The 22,116-nt window shown below is 38.7% G+C and overlaps 1 protein-coding gene across 4 annotated transcripts; it reads left to right on the forward strand.

The window, feature by feature from the left end:
- Nucleotides 1-380: 380 nt before the first annotated feature.
- Nucleotides 381-19,494, forward strand: LOC131684689 (uncharacterized). 4 transcript variants are annotated; one of them, XM_058967781.1, is made up of 7 exons: nucleotides 381-535; nucleotides 832-937; nucleotides 16,893-17,160; nucleotides 17,552-17,673; nucleotides 18,157-18,412; nucleotides 18,471-18,623; nucleotides 19,040-19,494. In XM_058967781.1, exons 3-7 carry the CDS (start codon nucleotides 17,085-17,087, stop codon nucleotides 19,186-19,188), a joined length of 756 nt encoding a protein of 251 aa, XP_058823764.1. In that variant the 5' UTR covers nucleotides 381-535; nucleotides 832-937; nucleotides 16,893-17,084; the 3' UTR covers nucleotides 19,189-19,494. The 4 variants fall into 4 exon arrangements, with proteins under 4 accessions (XP_058823764.1, XP_058823763.1, XP_058823762.1 ...); XM_058967780.1 differs by lacking the exon at nucleotides 832-937 and having other exon boundaries at nucleotides 16,890-17,160; XM_058967779.1 differs by lacking the exon at nucleotides 832-937.
- Nucleotides 19,495-22,116: the final 2,622 nt, after the last annotated feature.

Below are 22,116 nucleotides of genomic sequence, written 5' to 3' on the forward strand. Positions count from 1 at the left end.
CAAAGGGTCATGAAATTTTCGCTTCATCCCAAAATTGACATTTGGTTTTGTTTTTATTTATCGCGCATATTGTACCTAATCGTCCAAACTTCCTACATCGTGTTAAACTTGATCCGAAAGCTTTCATACTACTGCTCGTCATGAATTGCTTCCACTACTTGCTACCCGGATCTTTAGTCACCTTGCAGGAGTTATCGAGCTAATACTGAGCGAGAAAAGCACAGCTTAAAAAACCATACAACCTTGACCGGCATCGACGTTTGCGCGCTCATAAAAAGCTTCCCATGGCTCCATCATTCCTTGTATCGCTCAGCCCGCGAAGAAAGCCTTTCACGTTGCATGAACGATCTGGTAGATAATTGAGAAGTGAAAAATATAAAACCATCGTCTCTCGTCCATTTCTCCAGCATTCGGTAGCCAGAGCCCGGTTCGGTTGGATCTTTCACTCGGAACGACCAAGAGGAAAAAGGTAGAGCTTTCTCGCGATAACGTGGATTAACTCATCGAGAACAACATCCCCGGTTGGAAAGGAAGTGTAAGTGCTACTAATTAAAGCTTGCGTAAATGTTGATCATGATAATACAGCTGTGTGGTATTGTTGATATTCATGACGCTGCTGGTAATGATGATGAACAGAAATTCGCCCGCAATCAAAGTGCCGTTGAGTGCCGCGAAAAAGTACCGTTTGTTCGAGACGGTTCAGTGAATGGGTTTCCGATCGTGCAGTGAATCCGCGATTTGATGTGACGGTGTTGGCCGAGAAGTTGGATGTTTTGGTTTTGTTTGCCAACCAGCGTGCGGTGCAACGGGAGATAACTAGGTATATTGCAGAAAAGCAAACCGGACGGACGGAAGGAAGTAAACAACAAAAGTGAAATGTGAAATCTCGACAGCATTAATTTTCGCAACCATTTCGGAGCGGCAATGGCAGTGAAAAGTAATTATTGGCAGAAAGCAGGTGGAAGCAAGGGCCGGCGTTAATTGATCGTGCCACCAAGGCGGATTGGTAACGGAATGGTTTGGAGCTGTAGATACAGTCAACGCAGGAAAGGCTGTCGCTGTTGGTTGACGTGTGATTGATTGACGGACGACGAATGTTTCGGGTGTTTGTTTTGAGTGCTTTGAGTATTTAGTTGGATGCTGATACCACTTGTGGTACTGGAAACCAAGTTTACAATTTCCTGAATTTAAGTCGTTAATTGGAATTACGTACGCTCTAGAGTAGTTTGGAAAATAAGCAGTGTGTGCATGAGCATAAAAATCTTTTTTCATCGTTTTGATGTACGTGTATATATAATCAGATAAACGTTCAGGTGAACAATATACCCTCCACTGCGCCAACGCGTTGCTGACGAGTATCAGAATTTGATTGGCCAGGATTGTGCCGCTCAGTACTCGGAGTTGAATTGACTTTGGACGTTTTGTCGTGTGTATGGTTTGTTTTCTAATCTTATTTGGGTTAGGGAGTTTTTTAAAGTTTCGTTACAAACCGGAGTTAACTAAACTTTGGACTGATCATTTGAATGCTGCAATTTTCATATGCTTCTGAAAGATTTGAATAAAATCACTTCTTTATGGTGTTCATACAAGTCTACAAATAGCGGAATTTACAATGTATAAACCAAAACCACGTAAGGTGTGATTCTAACGCGAATTCTGTATAAGAACCGGTATAATGAATATAAGTCATTGCTGGTTCGGAACACAAATCGTCGCTGTTGTGCTATCTTATGACAAGCGCCATTTAGCACTTTTCGAGAAAACGATTTTTAAAGTTTGAGATTGAATATCTTAAAATTTATATATGCTAGAAGCTTTTCGGAGAAGACGTTCGATACTTCTATCTTTTCTGAAGTAATCTCTCGATTTTTGTGAGGATCGGTTGACTACACTTACAGTTTTTGCTTAAAATGTAAACCAAAGTCGCTCGCATACGTGTCATAAGTGTGTATTCATGATAAAATATGTATGACGTGTCACAAATGTGCACAGAAGATTTCATATAAAAATGAATTATAACTGATTCGTAAAATTATGCGTTATAGATCACTATGTCCAATATTATACTTTTCCATGCGATAGCAGCAATATCAGGTTGAAAAATGATAGTACTGGAACACAAAGTTTTCCCAATTTTCCTCCTTTATTCAGGAAAAACAATAAACAAAAGTTGGTTTCATTGACAATTTAGAGACAATGTCTATCAAACAATGTTATTGTTGACAGGTGACTAGACGAAACAAATATTCTACTTGCATAATCCATCACTACATTTCGGTATACTTTCCAAAACAAGTGGAAATCTCAAAACGAAATTTGTTCAATAATCTTGAATATATAAGCCAACCATTCCCAGAAAAAAACTATGGTAGGAAAAGCTTTGCTCCCGTGACAAGAACCTAGCTAATGCTTATGGTTGATCTGCATAGGAATTACCTATGTCATCAGAAACATCTGTTGGCTTGCTATAAGCTTTTCGGCTTATAGCAAGCGAACAAACTAAGAATGTTGTCTCTTTTTTCTTTGTCATAAGATAGCACAACTCGATCACTCGAGAAATTGGCGCTTGTCATAATCGTGTTTCGCTATATCTCAGTAACCCAGCAGAATTTCAAAATTCTGAAAACGCAACTTTATGGAGATTTTAAAATTTAGTAACATGGCATATCTAACTCAGTTCACTCCAAAATGGCGTTTGTCATAAGATAGCACAACAGCGACGAAATGCATTACGCATCGACTTCGCTACAAAAACACAATCACGCATTTGGAAATGTATTATTAAAGTCAGCGTTGTGAGAGTATTTGTTCTCGAAAGAACTCTAAACCAATGTTCAGCAACGTGTATTCGTATGTATACGTGATACAGACTTCGATAATCATGATCAAGAAACAATGTCACCTCACCCATGAAAATAATCACGATTCTGATGCAGTTTTTGCCTAATTACTGGTATAATGTAAATAAAGCGATATTGATCCTGGACACAAATACCGTACAAACTAACACTACCCCACAATTGGGAATGTATTGGTGGATTCACCGTTAGTAGCGTATTAGTTCACCAAGCAAAACCCACTAATACTTTTACAAGTCTACCTACACTATAATAGTACTATGCGTCACTTTTTATGAACATAACGTAACGTAACTAAATTTGTTCTATAATGCAAGAAAGTCATGATTGAAATTCGAAATAACAACAAAAGAATGTAATGCACTTTTTGCATTGAGGAATTGTTTTGTGTGTATCAAGCAATAAAAGAAAATCTCAGGTTCCGGTATGTTCACGAATCATTCCGTTCTGTCATTTTCTCCATCGCTCAAGTACGAATACAATTTTGTTTTCGAACAATCTAATTTAGTGTAAATAATTGCGTAAATATAGTTCACTGTAGTGACAGAAAAGCATTACACAGATAACAAGTTTTCGATCGAATGTTTGCTTTTAAATAATCTTAGTTTATTTGACTCGGCTCAATTTCAACTAAAGGAAAAAAGACATTTCATTGTAACTACGTTGTCTTAAAACTTTGAACACTGATAAAACATATCAATTCCGACTGTGTTCGACAATTTGTGATATTGGATTATTTTAAATAAGTGTATGATAATAAGCATCGGAAGATAAACATTGAGTATTTTGTGTTTCGTGATCCATACGGTTTTAAGAAAATGTAAACATGAAATCTTATATCGTCGCTGTTGTGCTATCTTATGACAAACGCCATTTTGGGGTAAACTGAGTTAGATATGCCATATTACTCATCTAACGAATCTCTGCAAGATAGCTATTTTTTCTAGATTCCCTGACTCATTTCCTTCGAAATGCGTCTGACCGATTGTTTATAGACCAAATGAAGCCAATGATATGAATATAAGTTCATAATTGGTGATTTTTTTCTATGGAAAATTTTCCATGCACGATTATGACACGTCATACAATTTTTTTCATCAATACACACCTATGACACGTGTGAGTGCGACTTTTGTTTACATTTTTAGTGAAAACTCGCAACATAGTCAACCGATGTTCGTAACATTTGAGAGATTAGTACAGAATAGGTAGAAGCATCAATTGTCTTCTCTGAATTGTTTCTACCATTTATAAGTTTCATGATATTCAATCTCAAACTTTAAAAATCGCTTTTCTCGAAATGTGCAAACTGGCGCTTGTCATAAGATAGCACAACAGCGACGATATGTTCTAGAAGGAAAATGAACAAGAAAGGATTAACGTATTCAGTTCAGGTGGGGTGAAAATAATCACGCTGTAAGGCTCTGGCGCGAGGCGGCACCAAGACGAGTTAGTAATATGACGTTGACATTGATTTATATGATGCAACTAATTATTTCGTCTTGAGTTCACTCCAAACCACCGGCAGTACGCATTACAGTGACAAATTACTTTGGAATGATCCCATACAAACAAGCGGACAAAAACATTTTTGTCTCTTTATCATCATCGTCATCGTCGTGTTCGAATAAATCAGGTATTCCGAATCATGATACAGCGAAGACCCGTTTTTATCAGCCCCTTTGGTGTATTTTTGGTTGACAAAATTGGAACAATGACAAAATAATTTCAGTTATTTTCTCTACTAAACCGAAGCTGTTCAAATATATAACATCAATCCGTGGACATAGCCCTTATAATTCCTGACTGGCTGGCGAAATCGGGTCGAAAAACTGACGAAATTGGGGGCTGATAAAAACGGGTTTTCAATGTATTAAGCAAAAACCGATTGATGCCCTGAAGATAGATGAAAATTTTACTTACTAAAATGGCGCAATTTTTCGTGAAAGTTAGCAATTTTTGTTTCAAATGGGTAAAAGTCCCCCTAATTGATTTTTTTTCACAAAAGCTCAACGTAGGAGTTAGGTATTTTTTACATACAATGTGCATGCAAAATTTGAAAAGAATCGGTTGAGTAGTTTTTGATTGGCAGTTAACACGGCAAATCGTGTTTTTCAGAGATGTTCTACAAAAAACTTCGAATCGCTCGTTGATATTTTTGCATGAAAAATTACAGAATGTTATTGAAATGATGCAATATAATACACAAAAGTTTTAATTAATTCGCTACACCCGAATCTATAAAAAATAGCAAAAAAGGATTTTTTTTCCTTGCTGAAACCCTTACCTCCCTTAACATCGGCAAATTAAATTTTGGATGGGATAGGTGTCGTGTATTTGATGGTCTGGAGGTGATACGATGTTATAAGTGTTGTGACTGTAATCATAAAATTGCTGAATGTTAGTCCAATTTGTAGTGGCAATCATCCGGTGACTGTAAATCGGTAGAAAATAAATGCGTAAACTGCCAGAAAGTTAGAAGTGAACAAAAATTGAATTTTGAAATAAACCACATAGCATGGAGCAACGAACGCCCAGTGTATTACGGCTGCATAAGCAACGAACTGAGCGCCGCATGATTGACATGCAAATAAGTATGATTCTCATGCGAAATATGCATTAAAACTGGTATAATGCATATAAAGCGTTATCTCCCCCTGACAAAAATGCATTATGCTACTATTACACCGTAGAGACTTACACAATCCCACAATTGGAAATGTATTGATGAATCCAACATTATAAGAGTATTGGTATAAAAATAACCCTGCAAAAATACACAAACACCTTCACTCGTATATATGTGCATTCGTATGTATAAGTGGCTCGTGCTCTAAAAAGATCACTGATAGCACAGCATACTGCATACTACAGAGAGCAGCTGGGGTGATGTTGATACAGTCGGGTTTCCTACTACGCGGATTCCTACTACCCGGCTTCCTACTGCGCGGATTCCTATTGCGCGGTACCCGCGTTGTAGGATACCCATAGTTTATGGGATTTTGACTAATTGGGGCTGTGGCCGATTATTTCGCCCGTGTCAACATGTGGCGCCATACTTTCTTTGGCAAAGTTGTTGTACTCACTTGGGCCTACAACTCAGAGTTATAGAGTATCCAATTAGTTGAGAACTATGCCGCCAGGGTGCTGTGAAGAAAGAGTAAATTAATTGAACCTCTCGTCGTAAATTCGACTATCATTGAATGGATTCATTGTCAAATATATTAAGACTCTGATTATTTTGAAAGGAGGTGTCTTCGAGGAATTTGTAAAAGAAGTCCAGAGCTTCTGGATGGTAGAAAGTATAACTCGCAATTGCCACACCAGGCGGCGCTAGTACTAATGCAAATATTCAACACATGTTAAAATAATTCTATATCTGTCTTCAGCAAAGTTGCTCGAGAGGTCACGGACTACCCAACGGTAACAGATTAGTTTGGAATACTCTCACTATGCGGCGCTAGTGATCGTAGAAGCTTTCAGCATGTGGTAGATGATGATATATCCCAAAAGTCTACTAACTTAGAAAGATGGTTTTTTTTCGGCAAAGTTCCTGAGGAGGTCAAATGATACTCGATAATGGATAGATTAAATTGGAATGGACCCGCCAGGTGGCGCAAGTGAGCAATATTTTTTATATCATGTATCTCGAGAATATGATTATATGGATGGGTGGTGTCTATGGCAATATTCACTAGGCGTCGCTAATGAGAATGAAACTTTATTAACATTGTAGATCTATTTCTAAAGTCTGACAATTTAGGAAAGCGCTGTTTTCGGTAAATTTCTCCAGGAGGACAAGTGCTGTTTAACAACGTAAAGAATATTTTGGATTTACCCGCTAGGTGACACTAGTGAGCCATTTTTCCTTTCAATTTCTGCTGATAAACTGCGAACAGTTGTTAATGAATCGCTCCGGCAAGCTGTTTTCCGGATGTGTGAAAAAATACAGTCGTAATTCTAGTTCCAAAAGTTCCAAATGCATCACAAGCAGAGGATCACATGCCGCTAAATATGCTACCGATTTACGAGAAAGTTTTAGAGACGGTCAATAAAGAAAAATTGATGGGCTTTATAGATAGTGCTGGTATACTGTTGTGTAAGAGGCAATACTGTTGAGTGGTTTCGCAGTTACTTAGAAAGACGTACGCAAGTTACAAGGTACAACCGCGCTACATCATTGGAAGCCGAAATTAACATTGGTATACCACAGGGTAATGTACTAGGACCACTTTTGTTTATACTATACATTAACGACATGAGAACATTTTGGAAAATGCGGAAGTAAACCTGTTTGCCGATGACAGTTTTTTTATCAGCGGTAATAGTTTCGATGAATGCATCAGGCTAATGAACCTTGAGCTGACGAAGTTTAGTGATTGGTTGAAGTGGAAAAAAACTCAAACTGAACATTTCCAAGAACTAATATATGATTGTAACTCCGCGGCAGATGAATGAAAGTACTGCAACAGTTGAAATAGATGGAGAGATAGTTGAACCAGTAGCAATTATCCAACATCTTGGACGAAAAACTAAGTTTTAATGAGCACGTGAACTATACAATCCGAACAGCTGCCAGAAAGTTTGGCATTTTTTGTATGATGAATAGGTTTCTCACATTTGACTCAAATATAACTGTTTACAAGACTATGATAGTTCCCCATTTTGATTACTGTGCTTCTATTCCGTTCTTAGCACCCAAGAAACAGTGTAAGCGAATGCAGATCTCACAAAACAAGGTAATGCGACTGTTATTACAATGTGACAGACTAACTCCGCGACATTTGATGCTCAATTGTTTACAATGGATGTCAGTTCAGCACCGTATTGAATATAACACACTTTTTTTTTTATTCATTTCGTTTATTTGATAGGCACAAATGCGTTAGCTTGGCGGTGCCAAATTCTTTTGTTTTTACATTTTGTATATTTTAAAACTAGGAGGTTACAATGTTGAAATATTTTTTTAAAAAAGAAAAATTTTACAGCTATCTTAAGACTAGAAATAAGATTCTATATACAAGAGAGGGGGCGAAAGATTTTTTTTATGAAAAAATTTTAAAACAAGGAATTCAATAGTAATAATTTTTAGGAAATATTTACACTTATCTTAAAACTAACAATATAGTTTGGTACACAAAAGGGGGAACAAATATTTATGAGAAAATTCGCATGTGTTTTAAGACTAGGGATACAATTCTATTTACAAGATGGGGGACAATAGTTTTAACAAAGAGGTAAAATTACAACTATCTTAAAACTAGGAATACAGAATACAAATTTGAACTTTTTTAGCGGAGACTTATGCTTGGTCAAGATATTCAGAGGGGGGCTGTAGAAGCAGTTGTATCAAGGACAGGGGAGAGAAAGCGTAGATGGTGACCGGGAGAGAAGAGCAAAACTTGCAACTTTCGCTCAAACGGGAGATCAGCGAAAGATTACCGCCTCAGTCTAGTAGGTCGGATTGGCGGATGGTATTCTTCGGACCCGCGGGGAATCCTTCAAAAGTCATCGGACCTTGAGTCGCTCTCGCTTCAGTTTCCGTAGTGGTAAGTGCGACGGCGGTTACATAGTTGCAGTCTGGAGCTGATCGGTCCCACAAGGCAAGAGAAAGCTTCTAAAACGAGAAATAAAAAGAGAGGGGCTAAATTGGGATATTTGTCGTTTTTATGAAAGTATAAATAAGGGACATATAGGGGAAATCACGATTTGCCAGTATATCTCGGACTGGGACATTGGGTGGTCTACCTCGGGCCCGAAGGGAATCCTTTAACTGAGACCTGGCGTCCAAGTACCCGGCGCATACCCAGACAACGTGCTCGATGTCGTGATAGCCCTCGTCACAAGCGCACAGACTACTCTCCGCAAGCCCAATACGCCGCAGATGCGCATCCAAGGTGTAGTGGTTGGACATAAGTCGGGACATTACACGAATAAAATCCCGACCCACATCCATCCCCCTGAACCAAGGCTTCGTTGATACCTTTGGGATAATGGAATGTAGCCATCGTCCAAGTTCACCATTGCTCCACGAGGTTTGCCAACTGTTGAGTGTCCTCTGACGACAAATACTAAAAAATTCGTTGAAGCAGATTGGTCTTTCGTATATGTCACCATTTAATGCGCCCACCTTTGCTAATGAGTCGGCCTTTTCATTGCCCGGGATAGAACAATGAGAGGGGACCCAAACAAAGGTAATTTGATAAGATTTTTCAGATAACGTACACAAGGACTCCCGTATCTTCCCCAGGAAATATGGGAATTGCTTTTTGGGCTTCATCGCACGAAGAGCCTCGATGGAGCTGAGGCTGTCCGAAATGATGAAGTAGTGATCTGTGGGCAGAGTGTCGATGATCCCAAGGGTGTACTGAATTGCAGCTAACTCTGCGACGTAAACTGAAGCGGGATCATTGAGCTTGAATGAAGCGGTGATAGTATTGTTGAAGATACCGAAGCCAGTGGACCCATCGAGATTTGATCCGTCAGTGTAGAACATTTTGTCACAGTCGACTTCTCGGAATTTATTATAAAATATATTGGGGATCACTTGCGGGCGTATATGGTCCGGGATTCCACGAATCTCTTCCTTCATGGATGTGTCGAAGAATACAGTAGAATCAGAAGTATCTAGGAAACGAACACGGCTGGGAGTATATGAAGAAGGATTAATGCTCTGTGCCATGTAGTCGAAGTACAAGGCCATAAATCGGGTTTGAGAATTAAGCTCGACGAGCCTCTCGAAGTTTTCAATCACCAACGGGTTCAGAATGTCGCATCGGATGAGCAATCGATATGAGAGTTCCCAAAATCGATTTTTTAGCGGAAGAACGCCCGCCAGCACTTCGAGACTCATCGTATGGGTCGAGTGCATGCAACCCAAGGCAACGCGCAAGCAACGATACTGGATTCTCTCCAGTTTGATGAAGTGTATGTTCGCAGCGGAGCGGAAACAGAAGCACCCGTACTCCATCACCGACAATATCGTTGTTTGGTATAACCTGATCAGGTCTCCTGGGTGAGCACCCCACCATGTTCCAGTTATTGTTCGGAGAAAATTGATCCTTTGTTGGCATTTCTGTTTCAGATACCTAATGTGACATCCCCAGGTACCTTTAGAGTCGAACCAGACCCCGAGATATTTAAATGTGAAAACCTGGTTGATCGTTGCACCCATTAATAGAAGCTGGAGTTGCGCCGGCTCACGCTTCCTAGAAAAAACAACCAACTCAGTTTTCTCCGTGGAGAACTCAATACCCAGCTGAAGAGCCCAAGCAGACAAATTGTCCAAGGTATTTTGTAATGGTCCTTGCAAGTCGGCAGCTTTGGGCCCTGTAACAGAGACCACGCCGTCGTCTGCAAGTTGCCTTAGCGTGCATGAATTGGCAAGACAATCGTCAATGTCATTCACGTAGAAATTGTAGAGCAGGGGACTTAGACATGAGCCCTGGGGAAGACCCATGTAGCTAAATCGCGATGTTGTTAAATCGCCATGCGAAAAGTGCATGTGCTTTTCAGACAACAGGTTTAGCAAAAAGTTATTTAAAATTGGCGAAAGACCATGCTGGTGCAGCTTCTCTGACAGAATGTTGATAGAAACTGAGTCAAAAGCCCCCTTAATATCCAAGAAGACTGATGCCATCTGCTCTTTGTTAGCATAGGCTATTTGGATTTCTGTAGAAAGCAACGCAAGGCAATCGTTCGTCCCTTTGCCTTTGCGGAAGCCAAATTGTGTATCTGACAGTAAGCCATTTGCTTCAACCCAATTGTCGAGGCGAAACAAGATCATTTTCTCGAACAACTTCCGAATACAGGACAGCATTGCAATCGGCCGATATGAGTTGTGGTCGGAGGCTGGTTTTCCTGGTTTTTGGATGGCGATGACCTTCACTTGCCTCCAGTCATGAGGGACAATGTTACCCTCAAGAAACTTGTTAAATAAATTCAACAAGCGCCTTTTTGCAGTGTCAGGTAGATTCTTCAGCAAGTTGAATTTGATTCTGTCTAACCCTGGGGCGTTATTGTTGCATGATAAGAGAGCAAGTGAAAACTCCACCATCGAAAACGGTGTTTCGTTCGCGGTATCGTGAGGAGACGCGGCGCGGTACGTTTTCTGTACCGGGACAGAGTCCGGACAGATCTTCTTGGCGAAAGCAAATATCCAACGGTTTGAATATTCCACGTTCTCGTTGGTACTATTACGGTTACGCATACGTCGAGCCGTACCCCAAAGAGTGCTCATCGCTGTTTCTCTCGTTAACCCGTCGACGAACCGGCGCCAATAACTACGTTTTTTGGCTTTCATTAGACTCTTCATTCGCCTTTCTAACGACGCGTACTGTAGATAGCTAGCGGGTAACCCGTCTTCCCGGAAGGCCTTATATGCAGTGGACTTTTCCGCGTACAGCTCTGAGCACTCTTTATCCCACCACAGGGTGGGAGACCGTCCATGGGTATTCGCGCTGGGTACTGGTTTAGTCTGAGCTTGATTCGCACTGTCGAGAATCAAGCCAGCCAAAAACCTGTACTCTTCCTCCGGAGGAAGTTCTTGAGTGGATTCGATTTTAACGGATATCGCGGTCGCGTAACGCTTCCAATCAATGTTCCGTGTGAGGTCATACGATACATTGATTGTTTCCGATGGTCTTGAACCGTTAGCAATTGAAATCACGATAGGCAAATGGTCGCTACCGTGGGGATCAGGGATCACCTTCCACATGCAATCTAACTGTAGCGAAGTCGAGCATAGAGATAAATCCAACGCGCTTGCGCGTGCTGGTGGTGTAGGAATCCGCGTCATTTCTCCCGTGTTTAAGATTGTCATGTTGAAATTATCGCAAAGATCTTGGATTAATGTTGATCTATTATCATCATGAAGGCAGCCCCATACCGTACCGTGCGAGTTAAAGTCTCCCAGAACTAGCCGCGGTGCCGGTAAGGATTCCGTGATATTACAAAGCGTTCGGTGCCCTATCGAGGCTCTAGGAGGAATGTAGATGGAAGCAATGCAAAGGTCTTTACCTTTGATTAAAACTTGACAAGCGACAATTTCAATGCCTGGTGTCGAAAGGAGGTTAATTCGGTTGAAAGAATAGCACTTTTTGATCCCCAAAAGTACTCCTCCATAGGGGTTTTCTCGATCCAGACGAATTATATTAAAGTCGTGGAAGTTGAGATTTATATCGGAAGTTAACCAAGTTTCACATAATGCGAAAGCATCACATTTTAAACTATTTAGTAAAAATTTAAAGGAATCGATTTTCGGGAGGATACTTCTGCTGTTCCACTGTAGAACAGTGATCGAATCGGTGACCTCGTTCGATGACTTAGCCATCGAAGGATACGATCGCTGCAAGGAGGGGCCATTTAGTAGTCAACTGCTTCAAAAATGTTTGCACTATAGGGAGAAAACGTATCAGAAGGCTTTTAAGAGGATCAGTAACATTGAAAGCTGTGAAAATTAAGTCCACTATGTCAGAAAATTTCATTAGTCCGCTACTGGACTGAGTATCTGTTTGAAAAAAGGGGACACTTGGGGTTTTTGGTGTCCCTGGAAGTGGTGGGTACTCCTTGTTAGAATTAATATTTCCAAGTCCTGGAGCAAATTGCTTCGGCTTTTGTGCATCACTTCCGTTGGATTTATTGATTGCGGTTGGCGCACTCTGAGTGGACGACACCTTGGCACCCTTACGAGGCAATGTAGGGGAGGCTGGATTTCTCCTCTTCCTGGATTCCCCTGGGTTAACCAATGATGTTCCCTCTTGTGGGTCGTCAGATTCTTGCTCAACGCCAGCCAAAAGAGCAAAGGAATTTTCGGAAGCGACAGATGGCGAAGCATTCTTTAGCATTTCTGCATAAGAGTGCCTCGAGCGATCCTTAAGGGAGCGCTTAATTTTATCCCCGCGCTGCTTGTACGCCGGGCATGACTTAAGAGCATGCGGAGGGCCCCCGCAGTAAATACACTTCTCAGTTTCTCCACCGCAAGCGTCATCCTCATGCTCTCCCTCGCATTTGCCGCACCGTTTTTTATTGCCACAATAAGTGGCTGTGTGGCCCAGTTGCTTGCAATTGCTGCAGTTCATTACCCGCGGTACAAATAGGCGAACAGGTAGGCGAACCTTATCCAGGAGGACATAGTTGGGAAGAGCAGATCCGGAGAAAGTCACCCGAATCGAGTCTGACGGAGAATAAGTTGTCTTATCATCTTCAGTTTTTGCGGAATACAATTGCTTGCATTCCAGAATTTTCACCTTTTGAAGTGAAGGGTCCTTAAAGCAGCCAACCCCGTACTTCAACAGGTCTTCGCACTTTAGACCCGGTTCGGCGACGACCCCATCGATCTCCACAACTCTACAAGGCACATACACTTTGAATTGCTTCGTAAAACGCTCGCTGCGAGCAATCTGGTTTGCCTGGTCGAGGTCATTTACTATAACGCGTATCTTATTAGCTCGAACACGTGTTATCTGAGCCACGGACGGGTAGTTGGCAGTCAGCTCCCGTGAGATTTCTAGAATATTGGGCGATTTCGTGTTGGGCCGGAAATACACCACCCAGGGTCCAGTCGAACTGGCTGGGTATGTTTTAATACGGGGAGGACTGGGGGAATCAGGGGAGGGAGTAATTTCGGGTTTATCCGGTATATCCATGGGAATATCATTCCCATCCAATGTTACTTCGCCCTCGGCCATTTAGGCACGAGGATAACACGTGGTGTAAACGAGAGATGAAACTTATATTCAGGGGAAAGGGCAGAAGTAGAGACCGATCGGGGAAAGGGAAATGAAAGAAAAAAAATACTTAGCTTATATAGCGGCGATTCCGGCTATTCTGGTATTCACTTCACCAGCCTGGGCACCGGCGAACAAAGACTGCCTCGAACAATGGTTGACCTTCACTGACAATTTATTCTTGTTCACTTTATGCACAGCACCAGAAAACGAACTGCTTCGATCGAGAGCTCGGAGAGTTATGAGCATATAACACACTTGTTTTCATCTTCAGAGTAATAAATGGAATGGCGCCGCAGTACCTGTGTAGCACTGTTGTGTACGGAAGAGATGTGCACCGGTATGAAACCAGACAAGCCGGTAATCTGAGATTGTTGGACGCTAAGAAATTTTGTACGCAGAACTCCTTATTTTATAAAGGCTACAATTTGTTCAACGCATTACCAGAATACGCCAAGCGGACTAATAACCTAAGAGAATTTAAACAGGTCTGCAAGATATTTGTGAAGCAGAGGCCTTTGGATTTATAAGAGAGAAGGAAATGAAGTAAGATGGAAGGAATCTCTCATGAGTGAAAACTATTATCGAAAGGTATCTGATTGTAAACCCCACGAACGAATCACTCCATAGCTTAATTTGGTACGCCTTGTGATAAAGTAGTGGTACAAAGATAATGGGGTTGGTGTAAAGGTAATGAGGGAGAGGGTATGAGCAGGGCCGTATATAGCAAATACGGGCCCGGGGGGTCCAACGTACGGGCCCCCACCACTGTGTATTGTCTGAGTACAATAATGTTAATGTTTGAAATCCATTGGAGTTCACTGATATTATGTATAGTACACTGATATTTTATATTTATGTACCAGTTTTGGTGACTTTGAAAAGCGCCATTGTTTTTAATAGTATTTGTAAAAATAAGAAAATGGAAAGATTAAAAATGTAGAATTACAAAAATTAAAGATATCTAAACGGCGATCAACGGCAAAAGATTAAAAAACAATAGGAAAACTAAATATTAAAAGAATGTACAAAAGAGATAGAAACAACAAAATCAACCAAATAAACAAATTAATGTCAATTGTCAAAAAATGATAAATCGAGAAAAACCAAAACAAAAGCTATAAAAAGTTGATAAAAGAAAACAGGAAACTAGAAAAACATATTGCGAAGATTAAAAAAGTCGAACATTATTGAACAAATGGTGAAAATAATGAAAAATTGATAGGAAAGTAGGAGAAATTTTATGAATCAATGAAAATGAAAAAAAACTACTAAAAATAATACAAACAATATAAAAAATGCATAAAACTGAAAAACTCGATAAATCAAGAATAATTAAATTTATTTAAGATTAAAAACAAGACATATTTAAAGCAATGGAAAAACTAAATAAAACGTTAAGAATGCAAAAAAATTAGAGGAGTATATATAAAAGACAAGAATATAATAACCATAGAGAAATTAAAAAAATGGACGAGCAAGAAAATTTTGAAAAGCTGAAAGATTGGAATGATGAAAAGACGAATAAGTAAAGAAAATTGGAAGTATTGAACAAAAACGGAGCAAACAGACAAAATGGAAAACAAAAAATAGTATAAAAAAGCCAACATGGTATACTATATAAACACAAAAAATGGAGAAATTAACGCGAAGAAAATGAATAAAATGGATTAAATTATTTAAAGAATAAAAAAACACTAGAAATGAAATTTGAAATAAATTTCAAACAACGAACTAAACGTAAAATTAAGAAGAAGTGCGCAAATTTAGAAAATAAGGAAAAAAATAGGAGAGAGGTAAAAAATTAAACAATAAGACAAATTGGAATGAATTTGAATAAGTAAAATTGCTTTTGGAAATGTAAAAAATATGAAAAAAAGGAAATAGAAAAAGGCTTTGATAAAAATAAATGTAGCAAATAGACAAATTCTAAAAATTAGATGGAATGACAAAAGAAACAAATAAAAAAGCAGTGTATTAAAATATGAAACAATAAGAAAAATAAAATAAAGAAAGGAGAATTTTTCGAAAAATTGCGAATAAAATGAAATAACAGAGAAAAAACTATAAATTAAAGTAAGTGATAGTGAAAACAAAAAAAAACAAAAGTAAGGAACGTAGAAAGATGGATAAAATAAAAGTATGGAAATATATAAAAAGGCAGAATCTTAAAATTGTACAAATACAAATACAATCCACAACTTGAAAAAAATAGATCAATGAAATTTTAACAAAATAAAAAAAAATCCACTTAGGAATAAAAAAAGAGAAACATGGATCAAATTTCAAGTAAGGGTTGTCGTTGGATTTTACGCTATGCTGGTTTCGAAAACATTCATAATCCTATAAAAACATGAATTATTCTTTTATTTGTGTTGGTGTGTTAGCACACCTTAAAATATTTTACAAGAATGTTGTAACTGATTTCTAGTAAATAGTTCAAAAATAAAAATAAAAAAAAATAAAAAAGTTGATATTTTTTGTGCATCTCTGGCCGCTTTGCAAGGGGGGATTGGTAGTCGAAAATCGCCGAAAAAAGCATTGGAGTATGACCCCTTGACAAAAAAGTTTCGGTATCATCTCGTATCTGAATAAGATTTTTTTATGGATTTTGTAACAATGGACGGCAAAGCAAATATATTGAATTTTAAATTTAAATTTTTGGATGAATTTCGAATGCTTTTGGCATATCGAGAATTTTTGATGACTCATTTGACCAATTGAGCTCGCAAATAGAGGTAGGGTTACCGCCTGAGGGATGGATGGGGTGGTGGTCTAGCTACGCCCTGTCAAAATACAAAAATTCTACTTCAGTTGAAAAAAAAATTCGGCCCTCTTGGTCAGGATTAGGTTGACTATTTTCAGAGTGAATTCATAATCTTTCTATATGAGAAAGGCAGAAAAATAAAAATTAACTGAAAATGACAATTCTTTTCATATAAATTTATAAATTGCAACTAAACTATAATTGTGACCAAACAATCTTATATGAATTATTGATGTGTAATTTAATTACCTACCGACAATTTGAAATGAAGTTTTCAAAATCGACAAAGTAAAGTATATTAGCAATGAAGTGGAGACACATATTTTTTTAAAAACGAAAGTTGGTTTTAACACTTTATTGCAAACTCTGTGCGTACTAGAAATTTTCGACTCCAGCGAGTCATTTTTTTACGGAACTTTTTTGGAATATTCAGGATACAATCTACTGTAAAATAGTGATATCTGCGCTCAAATAATTTATCCAGCATCATTTCAATTTTCTTGCATCTATTATTATAACCTCATTAATTACTTCCAGCAGTTTGGTGTAAATTCGCATAAAAAACTAAGGCCGATTACGCAACTCTACCGGCCACAACAAATCAGCTGATAATTTGTAACCCCCAGCTTGTCGAGAGAGATCAAGACAAACCCCACACATCACCTCACAGACTCTCGTAAAATCGAACGAACCGGCGGAAGAGTGCCAAGGATTGACAGTAGAGCCACGAGAATGCGTTCGTTGACCCCGATGTTGCTGCTGCTCACGGTTGGCAGTTTGTTTCAGCTGGCGCTCGCACAAGATCTGCGTAAGTATCCTCGTGCCCTTGTGAAGTAGGTTGGTAACTTATGTATATGAATAGTGATAATGCAAATCATTAGAATGATTGAACCGCGTGATCAGCTCGCCGGAGTTTGCCATAGATAGTGAATGACGGTAACCGAAGATTGCCGGCGCGGTTCGAGATTCCGATTCGTGGTTGTCTGCAAATCTTGGCGGTCGAGTTTATTTCTGCTCAGCGGAACCACTTGAGCTGCTTGGTAATTTGAGTAAACATTACAAGGCGGACGGCTTTTCGAAACGGTCCGTGGAAAATTGAACCGCATTTTCCATGAACCTAAGAATGTGTTTATTAGTCATCCATTGTCAATTGCGGTGAATAAGGAACCACGAAGATATTTCAATTTTTTTTTCTTCAGCATACTACATGCATCGCTGCAGCCGAGATGATCCCGAGGTGAACGAGTGTCTGAGGTATTCCGCAAACAAACTGGCACGACATCTAAGAGACGGCGGCATTCCAGAGATTGGAATTGTTGATGTAAGTTGAATGCAGCATTATTTCTAATTAAGAGTACTAGCTTTTCTAACAGCAAGTTTAACCTCGATTTGGTCGCGGAGAATTTTTTTGGTGGCTATACAAATATCCCACAAAACCAGATAGCATGTGTAACATGAGTCCACACTTTTCCCATGTCTTTTTCGAGAAGCTTTGGTTCATTTCTTGATTTCTCACCGTCAATCGTGAACGGAACAATTGAAAACTGACATACTTTTAGTCGAACTGCGATAAAACGTGACCGATCGAAAAGTGTTTTATTCCAAACATGCTATTAAAATGTTTTCATTCAATGCCAACTGAACAGTAGGAGAATACTAATTAAGCTTTGTAAAGAATACCTGGAACCGACGAAGCAGCTGAGGTTACGTTCAAATAACGGGTCACCCAGTATATCTCCTATGTGCTAATCGAACGGAAAGTTTCCACTAATTCGGTATTTTATGCACTTACTATCCTGCACAGGTGGAACCGGTTATTGTGGATGAGATCAGCATTGCACTCGGCAGCGGTCCCGACGGATATCGAGCCACCTTCAAGAACATCGAAGCCTTCGGAGTCAGCAATCTGACGGTGGTGAACGTTCGTTCGGATATCGACACCTATCAGTTCCAGATGACCTTTGAAATCCCGAAGATCAAGGCCAGAGCGCAGTACAAATCCTCCGGAGTGTTGCTGCTACTTCAAGCATCCGGCTCTGGGGATTACTGGGGAGAATATGGTTAGGTTACCTCCTTTCAATTCCTTGCACAAGTTATATCTAATACTTCCATTTGCAGACGGTGTCAAAGCTAAGGTGTACTTCAAGACTTCACCCTACCAAGGGAACGACGAACTTACCTATCTGAACGTGGACCAAGCCAAAATGGACTTCAGTGTAAAGGAAATCAAAATGGGAGTGGAAAACGACTCCAACCAGAATCCAATCATTCGTAAGTTTTCCACTATAGCCCGTAGACTGGCGCAAATATTTATTTCTTTCGGAGCACTGTTTATTCCAACGGTAATTGGCTCCACAAATCATATTCCAAATATGAGCTTTTCAAAAACTATTTTTTTTAATAACAGCTTTGTTAAAGTTTGAAAATTGTTACAGCAAGAAGCTAAAAATTCTAAAAGTAATCAGAAAAATATTTTGTTCTGACGCAAAGCAACGGACTGAGATCATATTTGACATAGAATTAGTGAAGCCAATCACCATTCGATTCATCGGAATTCCGAAAACAAGTCAATTTTTGTGCCGATCTAATACCCAAACGGAATAACAGCGGGGCCGTGTGCCGAGGGGAGGGTTCGTCACTTGCGTCAGTCGTTCAAGTCACTTCAATCGGCGCTATCGTATTTGCAGATGCCGCAATGAACTTGTTCATCAACTCGAACGCACAAGAGCTACTGAAGGAGATGAAACCACAGCTGCGGGTAAAACTAACCGAACATTTGCACTCCTTCATGCAACAACTTTTCGACAGAATACCGGTGGAGCACTGGCTGGACTGAGCGACTCTCGGTGGCTCTTAAAAGCGCAGTTGGTTGCCCATTTTTTTGCTATCAAACATGTCATATTGGACTAGCGTAGATACGATTGTTTGGTATTCAGGTATTCCTTAAGTTGAATCTCATCTGTTTATTTATAGTCGTGATATATTTGGCATTTATGTACTCGTCGTTGAACGCGGAAATACGCGAAGAAGAGATTGTTTGTCTTATTAATTTGCGGTGCAATCGGTGCACTACTTCAAGTACCAATTGACGCAAATATCTGCGAATTTTACAGGATAATAAGAGAAGAAATATAACTATTGACACCACATTCGTGAGCCTCTACTTATTTGTACTTCCTGATATCACATGCTTCCTTATGGTAAGTTATTCCTTTTCAATCTAGTAGTACCACTTTTCGGCATTGTTGGACTCTTAGCAGGATATAGACGTTCTGCTCATCGTGACAATGCAATAAATATTACTGATGGACCAAGTCAGTTGCTCGTTTCGCCAATTGAATTGTAGTGCTTTATGTTAAGCCCTCATTAATATTCAATCACGACTTGTTTGCTGTTAATCTATAATTTTTTTATTGAACACTCGATGCATTAATGGCAATACAACCAGCTCAGTTGCCCAGGGTAAGTTAGTGGACATGCGACGTAGTAACACAAACTATGGCTTAAAAAGGAACATATGTGTGTTGTAACGAAACTTTGACATGTTTCGATTTTCTTTTCATTTTTCTAGTTTGGAAATTAGAATAGCACATCATGTGAGGCTTAAAGGTACACTACCTTTAAACCAAAACCTAAAAAAATCTGTTCATAAATTCACGAAAAAAGAGCACGATTTCGTGAATTGAATGATTTGCAAAAAAACATGACTAATTTCATGAAGTTAGGAAAAACTCATATATCTCTGTAACGATCAGAGATAGAAAAATATGATGTCATACAAAGTTGTAAAGGAATAAAAGGACTTTTTGTTTTCAATTGAAAGTTTCCAAATTTTTCCGCATGGTAGCGGTAGTGAGCCAAACATTTTAAAGTGAATACTCTTATTTGTACAACGGTAAGAGATGGAGCATTTTGATTTTCTACGAAGTTGTAGATTACTAAAAAAACTTTCATTTCTCTTTCGGAAAATGTTAATTTTGGTCGCATGGTGACACAAGTGAAATTAATTCAAACAGGGTTGCTATGGTTACTAATAAAATCCACTTGTTTTGAAGTCATACTGCTTCTTTAGTTAATAACTTTTCTCAACGAATTTTCAAAAACTAGCAATGTTCCCCGAATGTGTTCAGTAGAAGACTACCTTTAGAAATATATAGTTTACTGATTAGTTGATTGATGAGGTGATTTTTTATGAATTTATTTTCAATGTAAACCGATTTTCCATACAAACTCCCATATAAACTTTAAAATTTTTGGAGGGTCCGTAGACACAACCGATCAGTACCAAAATTTGCACAATTACTAAGGGCCATAAAATGAATCAGTAAAGCCTGGTGGAGCTAAAAGTATATATATTAGGGTGGGACAAAAATTAGATTCCAGCTCCGAGCAACTTTTTAGGTACCATTTGGGTCCTAGAACAACTGTGCAAATTCTTAGCTCGATTGGTGAAACTATATTTTCGCGCCCACTGTTTAAAGTTTACATGGGATTTTGTATGGGAAAATTAACTTTTACAAAATAATTCCTCCAGGAGTCGCCCATTACTTCCTAAAAATAAATCGCTAAATGACTTTTAAAGGAAATTTAACAAAGAAACAAAGTCTCGAAAACCACAAAACGATCTGACGCTTGAGAAAAAAGTTATTAAGCAGAAACTGATTGATGCTCTGACGATTGATAAAATATTCATTTTTTCTAGCACCACTGCTGTTGGTTGTCCAATTATACGCAATTTTGTTTTAATCCACCCTTAATGTGTCTAAATCGTTTATCTACACTATTTGGCCACATCGCAAGGTTTGGAGGGATAAATTGAGGCTTCTTTTGTACATAAGAAGAGAAAGTTGAAACTTTTTGTATATAATTAGACTGTCAGAAGCAGTGATGCTATGAAAAGTGAAATTTTCATCAATCTTCAAAACATCAATCGGTTTTTGTTTAATAACTTTTTCCACAAGCATCAAAACGTTTTGCAGTCTTCTAGACTTTGTTTCCTGGACAAATTTCCTATAAAAATCAGACTTCTATTTATTTTTAAGAGGTAAGCGGCAACTCTTGGAAGAATTAATTTGCAGAAGACAATTTCCCCATACGAAATCCCATGTAAACTTTAAACCGCGGGCGCAAAAATATAGTTTCACCGATCGAGCTGAAAATTTGTAGAGTTGTTCTGGGAGCTAAATGGGACTCAAAAAGTTACTCGGAGCCAAATTTTATTTTTTTCATATAACCATGTCCCACTCTAATATATATATATATATATATATATATATATATATATATATATATATATATATATATATATATATATATATATATATATATATATATATATATATATATATATATATATATATATATATATATATATATATATATATATATATATATATATATATATATATATATATATATATATATATATATATATATATATATATATATAAATTATGATCTGTCGATATAGTGCTTTGAACCCGAGTATTCTGAGTTTGATGAGGAAATTTTCTGCATGAACCAACGACTTTGTTTTCGACTGATGTTGAATGTTAGTTAGGGTGTCCATATCAGACTAGTAAAAAACCAGAACAGTCGAAATGGTACTGCTTCCCCCCGTTACCTCTCAATCGACATTGCCTTTTCCGCATGTTTTCGGCAGTTAAAAAGTTCTGGGGTCTTGCAGGCAAAGCTGCGACAGTAAAAAATTCTGGGAGTCTGGGAGGAAGAGCTCTCCCAGAAAGTCTGTCATCGGAATTCGACC

This window comes from Topomyia yanbarensis, chromosome 2 (assembly GCF_030247195.1).
Source record: "Topomyia yanbarensis strain Yona2022 chromosome 2, ASM3024719v1, whole genome shotgun sequence".
Classification (NCBI taxonomy): domain Eukaryota; kingdom Metazoa; phylum Arthropoda; class Insecta; order Diptera; family Culicidae; genus Topomyia; species Topomyia yanbarensis.

Bases quoted from the DNA above. Each gene is read 5' to 3' on its own strand.
- LOC131684689 (XM_058967781.1), top strand. From the start codon at position 17,085: ATGCGTTCGTTGACCCCGATGTTGCTGCTGCTCACGGTTGGCAGTTTG. The intron at 18,413-18,470 runs GTTAGGTTACCT...TTCCATTTGCAG, and splicing joins GGATTACTGGGGAGAATATG to ACGGTGTCAAAGCTAAGGTG. The intron at 18,624-19,039 runs GTAAGTTTTCCA...TCGTATTTGCAG, and splicing joins CAACCAGAATCCAATCATTC to ATGCCGCAATGAACTTGTTC.